The following is a 16723-nucleotide window of genomic DNA, read 5'->3' as shown; positions in this document are numbered from 1 at the left end:
ATTCCCTCCTGTTTCCATAATTTCACTCTTTCTCCCTAAACTGTTCATTTATTTTCACTCCTTTGGTCAGTGCTGTTGGCTGTGCTAACACTCACTTTTGTAACTGATTTTGTAAACGACTTGGATCTAACATGAAAAATGGAAACGATACAGAAGCTTCCTCCCGGCGACCCACTGAGGACGCCGCACACTCACATTTTGGGGCGCGCGCTCCTGCTCCGGGATCCCAAGCAGCCCCGACAGGCTCTCTCCACTGGGAACCTCAGCCCTGCCGATTGGAAAAGGGGCGCCGCAGAGCCCTCTGGGAGATGTAGTTCCGGGGCGAGCGGCACTCTGGGAGGTGTAGTTCCGGGGCGAGCGGCACTCTGGGAGGTGTAGTTCTGCACGCGCACTTCCGCGGTCGGCCGCGTGAGCCCCGGCGCGGTGGGCCTGAGCCGGAGGGTGTGTGCGGCGGGGGGCGGGGCGGCGGGGCGGGGCGGCCGGGGCGGCCTAGGTGTCCGTGCGGGCCCCGCGGTGACCTCGGCGCACGAGCGAACTGGCTCCGGAGCCCGGTGCGAGGATGATCCGGAGTGAAGGATCGGGCGTGGGAGCGACTGGGGGCGCGAAGGAAGGGGGCGGCGGTGGGGGCCGCCTGGTGCGGCCGTGACGAGGTCGCTGCGGGGGGTCGTGTCGCTAGGGCCACCGGAGGGCCGGGATGCAGGCGCGTCTGATAAATCAGGGACCTGGGGCTTGGACGGGACCAGTGTTGGTGAAGCCGCCCGAGGGAGTTCGGTGGGATCGGGGGTGCAGGATCCCCTGGACGCAGCCCTCTGGGCTGTGGGATGGGCTGAGTGTGCCTTCGGGGTGCTCTTGTGGGAATCCGTTTGGGGGCGTTCCGAGGGCTCGGAATCGCTGGGCCGAAGACTTTATTGACTGGAAGTCCCGCTGGATCTCAGCTGAACCCTGGGCTCCTGGGAGGCAGGAGGGTTGAGACGTGTCCCGCTCTAGTAGGGTGCAGGAAGAGTTCGCTGCAGAGAACCCCCTTGCCTGGGTGACTCTGAGACTTGGCCCGATGCCAGCCCTCCAAACTCATCCTCTGCCTCATCAGCGGTTCGCTGGACCCAAGTTCCCGCTGATCAATCAGGACAAAATGCGTGGCGTTCACAAGGCATCTGGATGCAGGCGGATGGGTGGCCCACTAGGGGCTGTGAAGCCGCAGACGTGGGAGTATTGGCTGCAGGTACCAGGGTATGTGGGTTTATGCAGAGTTGGTGGCCCTTTCAGGTGATGATTAGGAGCACCTGCAGGGGCGTTAGTCGATGGTGGGTAAGCAGGGGCTATGTTAGAAAGTGAGGTATCGTGGGAGGTGAATGGTTGGGGCTCCTGGATAATGAGGGATTGGGTGTGCCTTAGGTATAGTGATGGGGGCTAGCAGGCCTGAGGGGGCTCTGTGGGAACAGTGACTGGGGCACTGTTGAGTGGATGGATAACTGGAGGAGGAAGGACTGGAGTCCTGGGGTGGTTCATGGGGACTCAGTGGTGAGGATCTCACTGACTCCGCTACTGGCCACCGAATAGAACAGACTCTGTCGAGATTATTGGGTGGGAGTGTGGGGGAACCAGTGATGGGTTTTCTGGCCTCAGTGGTGAGAAGCCTGTGATGAGGGACTGTGCTGTCATAAGCAGTCAGGGGGCCTCTAGGGTTAGGGTTAGGGTTGGTGCATGGGGCTGAGCAAGGAAGAGACTGGAATGATCAGGAGTGAAGAGTCCTGCGGATATCTGATTGGGGGCGGGGCTGTGGAGAGACTTGGACTTTCCTGACTTGTACACTCCTGTGTGTTGGTTTTGTCACTCAGGGGTTGATGATAGGGGGCTTCGCCGAAGGAGTCACTGGGGATATGTATGTGTGAGAGGTCCTGGAGGCACAGCCTGTAAAACCGGAAGCTGGGGTCCTGGTGGGATGATGGGCAAGTGGGGTAAGTGATAGTGGGGCTTGTGATGCTCGGTGGCTGTGTCGACTGGAGACTCACGACGGCTCTGTTGTGTTCAGTGAGCGAGGGCCTGGAGAAGTCTCAGGCAGTCAGTGTGGGTACACGGGAGCCTCGGAGAGCTGAAGTTCCGTCCATGGCTGAGGTGGCGGGGGGGGGGGGTTCAGTCTATTCCAGATCTGGTGGGGGGGCTGTGTGGGACTGAGACCATCTTGGGTGACAGGACATGAATTGTGTCTGTGGGTTTGGGTGGTCATGCATTGACTCAGGCAAGACTCTGATGTAGTGACTTCTGTTGAATGACTATATTCTTTTTTGTTCTTGGTCCTTCTCACTTAGCACATTACATTGTTGGTTGTGACAGCTCCTTATTTCAGTGTTCTCTATGACCCTGGTGGCCGTAGGTCCTACCCCATGCTGGCTCAGCCTCCTCGCCCTTCTCCATCCCTGTCTAGCTCCAGCCCTCTGAGTGTGGTGCTCCTTTGTGGGCTTGATCCTCCCACAGCCTTCCCCAGTGGGTTCCGACCTCTCTTCTGGGCTCAGCTAAAAGTCCTTGATTTCCAGGAGGCCTTTTCCAACTGAGTGAGAGAGTATCCTCTATCCATCCATCCCACTGTCGTATTTAAAATTTTTTTCCAAGCACTCTCACAGTCTGAAATGCTTGTATTTGCTTGTTTGTTTCCTATCTTAGAATGTCTTTCTTAGAGAGCAGGGACCCTGTCTGTCTTGTTCAGTGGTCTCTCCCATGTGTTCAGAACAGCCTGCTAGTAAGAGGTGTCCGGCAAATTGATGCTTTCCTGGTCAGTAGATGAGACTGTGAGCATGTGTGTACATGTGAGTGTAAGCACGTGTGTGAGGGTGTGTATATGTGAGTGAGCATATGTGAACGTGTGTATATATGAGAGCACATGTGAGCGTGAGCTCTACATTTGAGTGTGTGGGTGTGAACATATATGTGCATGTGATCGTGTGTACATGGGAGTGTTGAACATGTGAGTGTGAGCATGTGTACATGGGAATGCATGAATGTGTACATGGGAGTGTGTGAACGTTTATGTGTGTGTGACTATGTGTGTACGTGTGAGCATGTGTATATGTGAACGCGAGTGCATGAATACATGTGAATGTATGTGTATGTATATGTGTGTGACCATGTGTGTACTTGTGAGCCTGTGTATATATTGAATGTGAGAACTTGAGTACGTGTGTGTGAGCATGAGTATGTGTGCATCTGAGTGTGAGTGCATATGTGTACATGTGAATGAATGAACATGTGTGAACACGTGTATTTTTTTTTATTTTTATTTATTTATGATAGTCACACAGAGAGAGAGAGAGAGGCAGAGACATAGGCAGAGGGAGAAGCAGGCTCCATGCACCGGGAGCCCGACGTGGGATTCGATCCCGGGTCTCCAGGATCGTGCCCTGGGCCAAAGGCAGGCGCTAAACTGCTGCGCCACCCAGGGATCCCGAACATGTGTATTTGTAAGGGTGTGTGTGTCCTCACAATATGAGAGAGATTTGATGTGACTGAGAGCAGAGTGCAGGAGAATGTCAGGATCCTGGAGGAGGAAGCCAGAGTGACAGTTTTGGATGTTAGTATAGTTGGCACATTCCCTTTTCCAGAGGTGAGAGAGAAGATCTGTGCATCAACCCAAAAGGGATCCGAACTAAATAGCTTCCAGGGCAGGTGGGTCTTGATCCCAGGAAGCCCAGGTTTGGGCAGCAATAACTTCTCACACTCATTTTCTCAGGGCTTCCTGAGACCCCCTACCAGTGTCCAGGAGCCTGGAGGAGCACCCTGGGCCTCTACCTGTGGAGATAGCTCTCTGCTCTTCCAGAACGTTTTTTCCTGAGATTTGCCCTGAAGCCATATACACTCTTCACACTGGACTAAATGGAGTTCAGTTTCATTCCGGGGGTCTGACTCTGTGTCAACACCCTACAAGTGGGCGAGACTTGTGTTATCCTTCTCTTTTTGTGCTGCCAGCCATTCCTCCTGGTCTAGAGGCCCTTGCTCTGCTCCTCCCACTGCTTGGGTCAAAATTCACAATCCATCCTGTCTTTCTAGACCGTGGTTCCTGACTGCTCCACAAGAGCCCCCAATGTTAACATGGGGACCTCCGTCCTCTCAGTGACAGAGAAGGAGACATTTAAGGCTGTCAGGTGATGCCGCCACAAGTCGACCCACAGGGTCAGTCAGAGCCAAGTGGTGCTCAGTGTTTCTCTTCTGACTCTGCTCTGTGTGCACAGGGCCCAGCTCCGCTGCCTGAGCTGTGGGGGGGCCCTGGAGCATGTGGTGCTGAGCACAGCCCTTGGCCAAGCTGGAGTAGGTAGTAAATGCCTGGAAGGGGCTGGCGCCGTGGCTCTGCTCTGGTTAGCTGCCCTGGGGTCAAGCCGGCAGTGGGCGAACATCCAGGCTGACTTCTCTGTCCACTGGGACATTGGGGACAGCCTCCCTATGCTTCAGTGAGACAAAGAGCTCTTGCTCTGCAGCTTCTGCAGGAACTCTATCCTCCCTTTGTTCAGTTTATTTTCTGGAAAGGAACCCACAGACCTGTCCACCACGTGTGGCCTTCCTGAGCAGCCCAACAGCCTGCGGAGACCAGGGGGGCGCACCGCTGGGCTCAGCTGCCACTCCTGGCCTGCAGGGGCCCCCTGCCAGCGCCGGCAAGTCTCCCCTGGCAGGGTTGCTACAAAAGCTGGAGTCTGTCCCTCTCGTCCTGTGGTATACTGGGGACGGTGATTTTTGGACATTTCCTTTCAGGTATGTTCTCAGGAGGGAAATAACATCTCTGCAATTTCACGCCTGTCAAGTCCTTGGCTTTCATCTCATAACTGGTTCATGACTTGGTACATGAAGGAAGGAATTCAAAGTGTAAGTGTGTGTACACATCAAGATGGAGTATTTTTTCTTTATTATACTTACCTGAAATCTTGCTTTTGTTTTTTTCCAATAACTCTGCCCAACATACCTGTTACGTAGTTTGCAATTTCGTAAAAACTTTTTACTTTATTTTTTTTTTAAGATTTTATTTATGTATTCATGAGAGACACAGAGAGAGGCAGAGACACAGAGGGAGAAACAGGCTCCTGGAGGGGAAACTGATGCGGGACTCGATCCTGGAACTCCAGGATCACGCTCTGAGCCGAAGGCAGATGCTCAACCACTGAGCCACCCAGGCATCCCTCTTAAAACCTTTTTAAAATAGCAGTTTTACTCAGTTATGCGGTTATTTGGCCTGTTGAGGAAATAATTAAAATCCAAACCCACCAACCCAAAAATCTCTTTAACAAAAGCAGAAGAAAAAGAAAAAGTTTTATTGTTGAATAAAAATTAAACTTTAAATGAGAATACAGTGAGCTTTGCAGGCAACCTGCTGAGGAGATTACAGAGACGGAAAGAAAGCTCAGTCTTGGGATCCCTGGGTGGCGCAGCGGTTTGGCGCCTGCCTTTGGCTCAGGGCGCGATCCTGGAGACCCGGGATCGAATCCCACATCGGGCTCCCGGTGCATGGAGCTTGCTTCTCCCTCTCCCTCTGCCTGTGTCTCTGCCTCTCTCTCTCTCTCTGTGACTATCATAAATAAATAAAAATTTAAAAAAAAAAAAGCTCAGTCTTCTCTGTATAGCTAGGCAGGTGTAACCCATTACACACATATTCTCAGGATAAATGATAGGTTGTCACACATAGTGCACACTGCGTGTTCCTGGTACTTAGGGAGGCCTTTGTCAAGAGGAAAAGTAGACTCCTTGTGTCTTTGTGATAGGAAGTAGTTTTAAAGTAGTTTTACACCTGGAAGCCAGGTGCCAGTCCATACTCGGGGAGGGTTCTGACTTCCTGACATGGGAAATGGGAGCCTGTCTTCCTGGACAACTTCAAAGAGAGAGCTCCCAGGTCCTGGGGAAGGACAATTTGGAACTGGAACTGGACCAGGCTTATTTAGCTTTAGAAAGGATTTACACACATTCAAAGGGGCAGAGAAAGAATATACAATTACGGGTTTTCTTTTTTCTTTTTTTTTAATTTATGATAGGCACACAGTGAGAGAGAGGCAGAGGGAGAAGCAGGCTCCACGCACCGGGAGCCCGACGTGGGATCCGATCCCGGGTCTCCAGGATTGCGCCCTGGGCCAAAGGCAGGCGCTAAACCGCTGCGCCACCCAGGGATCCCACTTACGGGTTTTCTAAAGTGCCCTTTGAGTAGGACTCAAGGAAGGGACTCTCTTTCCCTTTTCTGCATGAGGGAGAACTCATTTGTTATCCAGGTTTTATGCTATGTTCACCCTTACTGGCCTCTGAGCTCATATTCCCCCAGAGGTGTTAGCTGCTGTCCCACGAGCTCTGGTGACCTGCACTCGGGAAGGGCTGGGTAGAGCACCGGGGCCAGCACCGCAGACAGCCCTGTGTCCCACGGCCCCGTCAGGCATCTCTAGTCAGCGACTAGACCCTCGCAAAGAGGCAGATTTTGGAGCATTGTCCTTGGGGCACGGAGGAGTGTGGGAGATGAGGAAGGGCAGCTCCTCGGGGATTTTGATCTGCCTCCATTGTGCCTTGGAAATGTAGCCTGGCGTTCCTGCTGGTGTCTGAGGCCAAGGACACGTACCCACACACAAGCCTGTCTCCTCCGCGGCCTCTCTTCTTTTTACTATTTCTGTTGGCTCCTCTGGTCGAGGCTTTCCTTTTGTTCCTGGGCTAATTTCGGAGTAGAGAGCTAGCACCCCAGGCGACTTCATCATCTTGATCTAAGAGGCCTCTTCTGTTTACCATCCTGCCTGGAAATGAGTTGCATTTTACTCTATAGCACCTGCCCCAAGAATTTCATGTAATTGCCCCCCAGAAATAGGGCTGCAGAATGAGTGAGCCAGGGTGCTGTTTCTGGACTTTGTTGATGTCTGCAGTGCATCTTGGTTTGATGATACTCCTCTGAGGGTGTTTGGCTGAAGCCGTAAAGCAAGTGGCCTGAATATGGCATTTATGTTGGGAGCCAGGGCTGCAGTGTGTGGTGCAGACGTGGCCAGAGGCAGACTTGCCGGTAACTCCTCTTGCATCCCGCTGCTTACCCCTAGCCTGGTTCAAGTTGTTTGATTTCCCAGTGAGAGAACCAAGGTTAGATTCCCACAGTAATTACGTCATCTAAAAGAAAATTCCCACTGCGTCTCCAGGCCGTGATTGAGGGACATGATAACTCATGTGTGAGAAGGAAGAAGAGGCCTCAGGACTAGGGGTGCCTTGTCAGTTTACAGACATTTGACCAGAGGCCTCTGCAGAGCGTCAGGACGGAGAGAAGTCACAGAACGAGCAGATTTTCCAAGCAGCAGAAAATGATCAAGTCACAGGTGAGTTATTTGTTCTCCAATAGTTTTTTTCCCATAGATGTGACAAAGCTCATGGGAAAGCTCTAAATACATTTAAATCGTAATCAGGAAATATCAACTTGGAAAGAAGGTGTCAGAGAGCAAAGTGGATTATGGAATCATACAGAAATCTTAAAGTCAAAGCATGGATATTTAGGAGACAAGGTACTTCATTGCTAGAGGTGAGCTGCAGGCCGTCCCCAAATATTCCCACAGTGGAGACAGGAAGGGAAGCAGTGGAGTGCTTGTTTCCTCTGACAAAAGCAGACTAGCTACTCAGTGCAAGCACCCCCCTTCCTAATGGTTACTTACACAGACGGTACTTTGATAACTGTTTATGTGGGTGATGGAGTGGACAAAGTCCTAAGTAAACCCTGTAATAAATGAACTTATTTCCCAGTGCTGTTTCTTAACAGTGTTCCTCAATGTGAATCTAAAGTAAAACTCAGAACACAGGTTGTTACAGGACCAAACCTGTGGGCCTGGACCACCCATCTTACTTATATCCTAGCTGTAGGAAACAAACCAAAGTCATCTGGCAGAACTGATCTTTACAAAACCTTCAAATGGCCCCACAAATATTCTGTCAGTTGGAATTTTGGTACATTTTAGGAAGAAATGTTTCTGCTTCTATTGGCAAAAGCTGGGCATGGTGGTATTCTAGACCTTTAGCCCTTCCTGCTTTTTGTTTGTTTCTTTTGTGTTTTTTTTTTTAAATATTTTATTTATTTATTCATGAGAGACACACAGAGAGGCAGAGACACAGGCAGAGGGAGAAGCAGGCTTCATGCTCAGTGGGAGCATGAGTCCCAATGTGGGACTCGATCGCAGGACCCTGGGATCATGACCTGAGCCGAAGGCAGACGCTCAACCACTGAGCCACCCAGGTGCCCCTCTTTCTGCTTTTTTGACTCAAGAAATGGAGAGTGTCCCGATGGCTGGGGTACAAGTCAGCAGTGCAGTCCTAGAGGACACAGGTGGGTCTCCTGGCAACAAAGAGCTTACAGAGGGTGCCCCCACAGGGTTAACATAGCCTCCAGGGTGGCTTTCCATTGTGTACCCTTCCGCGCTGGGACTTTAGTCCAGTCTGGATAATGTTGTTTTCGGGGGACTGCTTGGGGCATGTCCTTCCAAATCACTGTGTCCACGACCTCGGGTTCGTGGTCCACACTTCATTAGACGTGGGCAACATCTGGGATGCTTGGCCCAGAAAGTGCAGAACCAGAGTCTATCCTCTGCTGTCTCCCGTTGGCCCATGAAGAAGGTGTCTTTTTTGGCTCAGCACAGAGTCTATGCTCCAAGCGTTTGCATGAGCTTGGAAAGGCAGTGCTGGAAGTTGTTTTTCTTTCTTTTCTTTTCTTTTCTTTTCTTTTCTTTTCTTTTCTTTTCTTTTCTTTTCTTTTCTTTTCTTTTCCTTTTCCTTTCTTTCTTTCTTTTCTTCTTTTCTTTTCTTTCTTTCTTTCTTTTCTTTTCTTCTTTCTTTTCTTTCTTTCTTTTCTTTTCTTTTCTTTTTTCTTTTCTTTTCTTTCTTTCTTTTCTTTTCTTTTCTTTCTTTTCTTTTCTTCTTTTTTCCAGTAGGATGGGAAAGCTTTCAGGAGCAGGTCCAAAAAGCAAAGATCATTCATATCATTCAATGCCACACTTCCCTGGGTGCTAGGGTTATTCTGGTTTTATTCTTCTGTTGCTAGTATCAGTGTGTCCCATTTAGTAATCAAAACTTTTTAAAAGTTCATCTCCTGTTTTCATCCACACCCATTGTCTGGAAAGATTGATTGTATGCATGAAGGGCAACTATTATGTAACTTAACCAGAAAGATGCATCATGTTTAAGAATTGGCTAGCAGGGCACCTGGGTGGCTCCATTGGTGAAGGCCATGATCTCGGAGTCCTGGGATCAAGCCCCACATTGGGCTTCCTACTCAGTGAGGAGTCTGCTTCTCCCTCCCTTCTGCTGCTGCCCCTGCTTGTGCTCTCTATCTTGCTCTCTCTCTCTCCCAATTAAAATAAAATCTTAAAAAAAAGGGGGGGGGGTTGGCTAGCTAAATACAGATACCTCCATGTCCAGAATTCTCAAATGATTTTAAATGACTTTGCATAGTCTCATGTTCATTAAACCTTCAGGAAGAGGTGATAGGGGATGGAAGCCTTGTGCAGTGCCTGCCATGGAGCCTGAGCCATCAGCAACTGGAAAAGATGGGTGTGTATGTGAAGGCAGCAAAGACAAGCATCCTTTTGGGGAAATGCTGCATGGGGGTCCCAGGTTGTTCTCTTGAGCTGTGTAATTGGGGCTGGGATTATGTTGACCCCTTTAGTCAGACCACTTAAATCTTGTCTTTAACTGTCCACTAAAACAGTCTCATGGCTAATCTTGGGCTATTCTCAGATGCAATGAATTGAGGAGACCCCCAGAAAGGAACAAATGTGGTTATGGAAGGCCTGTATAGTGTGGCCCAAGTCAGCAGAACCCATGGGGATGGTTGACCAGACTTCAAGAGAGTGTCCACTGCAGTCATATCTAGTAAAAAAGACATATAAGGGACAGAAGGCCCGATGAGATCTACCTGTCCAGAACATCCTGACCCATTGCCCCGAGAACTTGTCTCTGGGCAGTGTTGCTAGCTTGAGCGGCGTGTGGAAGCCTACATGTGTGTTTTGTGCTGTTTCAGCATCTCCTGATGGCACGGGCAGCATGTGCACACATGCCCAGCTGGCATCTGCGTCTGTGCCACAGGCCAGCCTCGTGTGCTGTGTGGTGGATCAGTTTCAGTCTCCACGTTTAGTTGATTGGAGCAAGGTTGTTGGCCAGTGTAGGGGCCTTTTTGGTGAGCATCGACGTGGGTAGCCACAAGCTTATGAAGAGCAGAACTTACTTCTATCCAAAAGGGTCATTCCTGTAGGCTTGTTTTATATGCCAGTCTGAAGCTCACCTGGGGTCTGAGCTAGGGCCCACAAGGAAGGCAGGTCAGTCTTCCACATACCCACTGTCATGGCCCTAGCTGTGGCTGCTGCCATCTGGGCCTGGGACCAAAGGCTGGCAAGAGTCTACACAGGCATGAAGTCGGCACCAGTAACACATTCAGTGAGGAGGACCAGAATAATAGTGCTTTGGAGCCTGTGGTGCCACGTCTGGTGTGGGGAGGGCAGCTTCCCCTGGGCAGCCTGTCAGGTAAATGCTTTGGTTTGCCTGAGGTTGGGACCGAAAAATCCTAGGGTTTTTTTTGTTTTGTTTTGTTTTTTTGTGTTTTTAAGATTTTATTTATTTATTTATTTTTTTTATTTTTTTATAAATTAATTTTTATTGGTGTTCAATTTACCAACATACAGAATAACACCCAGTGCTCATCCCGTCAAGTGTCCCCCTCAGTGCCCGTCACCCATTCACCCCCACCCCCCACCCTCCTCCCCCTCCACCACCCCTAGTTCATTTCCCAGAGTTAGAAGTCTTTATGTTCTGTCTCCCTTTCTGATATTTCTCACACATTTCTTCTCCCTTCCCTTATATTCCCGTTCGCTATTATTCATATTCCCCAAATGAATGAGAACATACACCGTTTGTCCTTCTCCGGTTACTGTGGCCAAGTTCAAAAAGGGTGTTGCCTGAGTTCTCCTCTGGGATTTTGATGGAATCTTGTCTCACATTTAGATCTTTCATCTATTTTGAGTTTATCTTTGTGTATGGTGCAAGAGAGTGGTCCAGTTTCATTCTTCTGCATGTGGATGTCCAATTTTCCCAGCACCATTTATTGAAGAGACTGTCTTTCTTCTAGTGGATCGTCTTTCCTCCTTTATCGCATATTAGTTGAGCATAAAGTTCAGGGTCCACTTCTGGGTTCTCTGTTCTGTTCCATTGATCTATATGTCTGTTTTTGTGCCAGTACCACACTGTCTTGATGAACACAGCTTCTGGTACAACCTGAAATCTGGCATTGCGATGCCCCCAGATATGGTTTTCTTTTTTTAAAATTCCCCTGGCTGTTTGGGGTCTTTTCTGATTCCACACAAATCTTAAAATAATTTGTTCTAAGTCTCTGAAGAAAGTCCATGGTATTTTGATAGGGATTGCATTATACGTGTAAATTGCCCTGGGTAACATTGACATTTTCACAATATTAATTCTGCCAATCCATGAGCATGGAATATTTTTCCATCTCTTTGTGTCTTCCTCAATTTCTTTCAGAAGTGTTCTGTAGTTTTTAGGGTATATTTTGAGAACCATTTGAATGGTAAATGGTTCTCCAACCTTTTATTTTCAGGTTGTAGGTGTCCTTCTGTCTAAAATGAGTCTCTTGTAGACAGCAAATAGATGGGTCCTGTTTTTTTATCCAGTCTGAAACTCTGCGCCTTTTGATGGGGTCATTAAGCCCATTCACGTTCAGAGTTACTTGAACTTCTTCTTAAAGGGGAGTTTTAAGAGTCCCCCTTAAAATTTCTTGCAGAGCTGGTTTGGAGGTCACATATTCTTTCAGTTCCTGCCTGTCTTGGAAGCTCTTTATCTCTCCTTCCATTTTGAATGAGAGCCTTGCTGGATAAAGTATTCTTGGTTGCATGTTCTTCTCATTTAGGACCCTGAATATATCCTGCCAGCCCTTTCTGGCCTGCCAGGTCTCTGTGGAGAGGTCTGCTGTTACCCTAATATTCCTCCCCATGAAAGTCAGGGACTTCTTGTCTCTTGCTGCTTTAAGGATCTTCTCTTTATCTTTGGAATTTGCAAGCTTCACTATTAGATGTCGAGGTGTTGAACGGTTTTTATTGATTTTAGGGGGGGATCTCTCTATTTCCTGGATCTGAATGCCTGTTTCCCTTCCCAGATTGGGAAAGTTTTCAGCTAGGATTTGTTCAAATACATATTCTGGCCCTCTGTCCCTTTCGGCGCCCTCGGGAACCCCAATTAAACGTAGGTTTTTCTTCCTTAGAGTGTCATTTATTTGCCTTAATCTGTCTTCATGGTCCCTTAATTGACTGTCTCTTTTTTCCTCAGTTTCCCTCTTTGCCATTAACTTGTCTTCTATGTCACTCACTCGTTCTTCCACCTCGTTAACCCTCGTCGTTAGGACTTCTAGTTTGGATTGCATCTCATTCAATTGATTTTTAATTTCTGCCTGATTGGATCTAAATTCTGCAGTCATGAAGTCTCGTGAGTCCTTAATGCTTTTTTCTAGAGCCACCAGTAGCTGTAGAATAGTGCTTCTGAATTGGCTTTCTGACATTGAAGTGTAATCCAGATTTTGTAACTCTGTGGGAGAGAGGGCTGTTTCTGATTCTTTCTTTTGAGTTGAGGTTTTCCTTCTAGTCATTTTGCTCAGTGCAGAGTGGCCAGAAACAAGTTGTATTGGAACACGGGGGAGTATCACTGGTCCGTCCAGCTGGTCTTCTGGGGGAGGGGCCTGCTGTGCTGATTCTCAGGTGTTAGCACTTGGGGGAGCTGCTCTGCCCCTGCCTGCTGCCGGGCTCAGCGGGGGTTGTTTACCCCGCCAGGCCCCAGGAGGAACAGCCGCAGTTGCTATGGCAACTCTGGAAGCCTGGATTCAGCCTCCGCAGGAACTATGGGGCTCGGGGCTCTCGGCTCTCCGTCTGCAGGGCCTGGAGGCTCCGGGGCGGGGCCGCTGATCTGCTCAGCTCGGGGCAGGAGCGTCCTTGCTGTCCTGGGCCCTCCCGGCCTCTGCCTGTCCCGGGGGAGGCCGGATCCTGGGCTGTGTCCCGGCGCCCTGTGCTCCGGGGCCTGCGCTGTTGGATTCGCGCTCCCGCCCTGCAGCTCCCTCCCTGGAGCCGCTCCCGAGCCCCTCCGAGCTGCTCCGGTCGGTCCCTCCGTGCGCGCTGCAGCCCTTAGGGAGCTCGGAGCACTCTCCTGCGCTCGCAGGTGTCTGTTAGTGTCCCCGGGAGCCCGAGGGCATCCCCGCTCTCCTGGGTCCTGCTCTAACTCCCTGCGAGCCCCTTTCCGCCCGCCCGGGAAGGTTGGTGCAGCTCCTGCTCCTCCGGGACGGGGCTCTCCTGTCCTGGGGACACCCGCCCCGGCCTCAGCCCGGCTCCTCGCGGGGCCCCTCCCCCTCGGAGGCCTTTTGTTCCTTTATTTCTTTTTCCCCGTCTTCCTACCTTGATAAAAGCGCGAACTCCTCTCACTGTAGCGTTCCAGCTGGTCTCTCTTTACATCTCAGGCCGAATTCGTAAATTTTCAGGATGGTTTGAAGGTTATCTAGGGAATTTGGTGGGGACAGGTGATTTGGGGACCCTGCTCTTCCGCCATCTTGCCCCTCCTCCAAGATTTTATTTATTGATTGATGAGAGAGACACACAGAGAGAGGCAGAGACACAGGCAGAGGGAGAAGCAGGTTCCTCACAGGGAGCCTGATGCAGGACTTGATCCCCAGACCTGGGATCATGCCCTGAGCCGAAGGCAGACAATCAACCACTGAGCCACTCAAGGGTCCCCAAAATCCTAGTTTTTAACCAGGAACCTGACTCCTCCTGAGTTTTAGGGTGTGTGTAAATTTATGTTATCAACATCACAGTCAGGACTTGGAACAATTCCAGTTCTCCAGAGACATTCCCTGAGTCTGGTCCTCCTGCATCTCCAACGCGTGACCCCAACTGACGTGTCCTCAGTCAATGGGAAGTGACAGACTTCAGCCTTTCCCAGAATGTTAGAGCATGTAACCTTCTGATTCTGGCACTTTTCACTCCTATCGTTGAGATCGTCCATGTCTGAAACAGTCTTTACTATCACTGAGCAGTGTCACCAAATAGTATCCCATTACATGACCACGCCATTTTGCTTAGCCTTCCACTTTTGAAGGACACCTTACTTGCTTCTACTTTGTAACTGTCGTGTTCACCTGCATATAGTTTGAACAGAAATCTTGAGGTGAGCAGAAGTTTTCAGTGTACTTGGGCAGGCACCTGGAATTAGAATTGCTGGGCTGTGCGGTCATCAGTGCTCAGCTTTCTGGGAAGCTTCCATAACATCTTCCAAGGTCACTGCGCCATTTCTGCGTTCCCACCTTCAGTGCATGAGTGCTGCTGCTGCTGCGTGTCCTCACTGGCATTTGTCACTGTTTGTGTGGGTTTTTTTTTTTTATTTTTTTTAAGATTTTTTTTTTTTTTATTTACTCATGAGAGACACAGACAGAGAAGCAGAGATGTAGGCAGAGCGATAAGCAGGCTCCCTATGGGGAGCCTGATGTGGGACTCAATCCCAGGAACCCGGGATCACGACCTGAGCCAAAGGCAGATGCTCAACCACTGAGCCACCCAGGTGCCCCATTTGTGTGGGTTTTTAAAATTAATGTTAGCAATTCTAATAGGTGATAACATCTCATTATACTTTTAATTCATATTTCCCTATTGATAAATAATGCTAAACATCTTTTCATGTTTATTTTTTATCTATACATCTTTTGGTGAAGTGTGTGTTAAGATCTTTTGTTTTTTAAGATTTTATTTATTTCTTCATAAGAGACAGAGGGAGACAGAGGCAGAGGCAGAGGGAGAAGCAGGCTCCATGCAGGGAGCCTGATGTGGGACTCAATCTCAGAACCACCCTGAGCAGACACCCAACCACTGAGCCACCCACACACCCCTGTGTTAAGATCTTCTGCTCAGGGATCCCTGGGTGGCGCAGCGGTTTGGCGCCTGCCTTTGGCCCACGGTGTGATCCTGGAGACCCAGGATCGAATCCCACATCGGGCTCCCGGTGCATGGAGCCTGCTTCTCCCTCTGCCTGTGTCTCTGGCGCTCTCTCTCTCTGTGTGTGACTATCATAAATAAATAAAAATTTTAAAAAAATATTTAAAAAAAAAATTCTGCTCATCTTTTTTGTTCATTGTTTTTAAATAAGAGGGCTTTTTTTTTTTTTTTTTTTTTTTTTAGTATATGTGATGCAGAAGAGAGCACATGAGGACTTTTTTTTTTTTCCATTAAGTTTTTAGTTTTAATTCCAGTGTAGCTAACATGCAGTGTTATGTTTGGGGTGCACAGTGTAGTGACTCAGCACTTCCACACATCCCTCTGTGCTCCCCATGGTCTGTGTGCGCTTCATCCCCTGGACCTAGTGCAGTCCTCCTCCCCCTTGCTGACCACAGTTCTCTACAGTGAAGGGTCTGTTTCCTGGATTGTTTCTCTTTTTTCCTTTGCTTGTTGTTTCTACAATTCCACATATGAGTGAAATCAGATGGTATTATCTTTCTCCGACTAACTTATTTCACTTAGCACAATACCCTCTAGTTCCATCCATGTTGTTGCAAATGGCAAGATCTCACTCTTTCTGATGGCTGAGTAATGTTCCAGTGTGTGTACACACCACCTCTTCTTTACCCATTCGTCTGTTCATAGACACTGCTTTTCCACATGTTGGCTATTGTAGATAATGCTGCAAAAACATTGGGGTGCATGTATTACTTTCAATTACTGATTTTGTATTCGTTGAGTAAATACCCAGTAATGTGATTAATGGATTCTAGGGTAGCTCTATTTTTAACTTTCTGAGGCACCTCCATACTGTTTTCCAGAGTGGCTGCACCAGCTTGCATTCCCACTAGCAGTGCACGAGGGCTCCCCTTTCTCTGCATCCTCTCCAACACCTGTTGTTTCCTGTGTTGATTTTAGCCATCCTGACAGGTGTGAGGTGATAATCTCATTGTAGTTTTGATTTTCACCTCCCTGAGATGAAATGTTGAGCATCTTTTCATGTGTCTGTTGGCAATCTGGATGTTGTCTTTGGAGGCATGTCTATGTCTTCTGCCCATTTTTGAATTAGATTATTTGCTTTTTGGGGTATTGAGTTGTATCAGTTCTGGTATTGAGTTCTATATACTCTGAATACTAACCCTTTATCAGATGTTTCATTTACAAATGTCTTCTCCCATTCTGTAGGTTGTCTTGTAGTTTTGGTGATTGTTTCCTTTACTGTGCAGAAGCTTTTTATTTGATGAAGTCCCAGTAGTTTATTTTTGATGTATTTCCCTTTCTTCAAGAGATGCCCGTTTTTAAATTGCATTGTTTTTTTTTTAAGATTTTTATTTATTTATTCATGAGAGACACAGAGAGAGAGAGAGTGGCAGAGGCAGAGACACAGGCAGAGGGAGAAGCAGGCTACACGCAGGGAGCTGACGTGGGACTCGATCGTGGGTCTCCAGGATCACGCCCTGGGCGGAAGGCGCGGTAAACCGCTGAGCCACCCGGGCTGCCCTTATTGTTGAGTTTCTTTCTTTCTTTTTTTTTTTTTTATTGTTGAGTTTCAAAACTTCTTTATTCTGGATACAGGTGCTCTATCTATACAGGATGAGTGATTTTCTTTCTTTTTTTTTTATTTTTTAGATTATTTATTTATTTATTTATTTATTTATTTATTTATTTATTATTTATTCATGAGAGAGGCAGAGACATAGGCAGAGGAAGAAGCAGGCTCC

General features: G+C 48.6%; 1 protein-coding gene across 5 annotated transcripts in view; it reads left to right on the top strand.

Annotated features, from left to right (window-relative positions):
- Window positions 1-385: 385 nt before the first annotated feature.
- ZNF605 (zinc finger protein 605) overlaps window positions 386-16723 on the top strand; it is a 30339-nt gene continuing 14001 nt past the window's right edge. Inside the window, exons 1-3 of one of the 5 annotated variants that reach the window (XM_055321917.1) lie at window positions 2137-4845; window positions 7131-7304; window positions 9444-9519. Coding sequence is in view for 4 of the 5 variants with exons in the window: in XM_055321913.1 (XP_055177888.1) it covers window positions 4813-4845 (33 nt within the window). In the remaining variant the exon portion in view is untranslated. Of the gene's footprint in view, window positions 442-488; window positions 552-2135; window positions 4846-7130; window positions 7305-9443; window positions 9520-16723 lie in introns of those variants that run through there. The other 4 variants (XM_055321913.1, XM_055321914.1, XM_055321915.1 and 1 more) reach the window with 4 other exon arrangements.

Source organism: Nyctereutes procyonoides, unplaced genomic scaffold, assembly GCF_905146905.1.
Source record: "Nyctereutes procyonoides isolate TBG_1078 unplaced genomic scaffold, NYPRO_anot_genome, whole genome shotgun sequence".
Taxonomy (NCBI): domain Eukaryota; kingdom Metazoa; phylum Chordata; class Mammalia; order Carnivora; family Canidae; genus Nyctereutes; species Nyctereutes procyonoides.
This window is presented reverse-complemented; position numbering and strand designations above follow the sequence as displayed.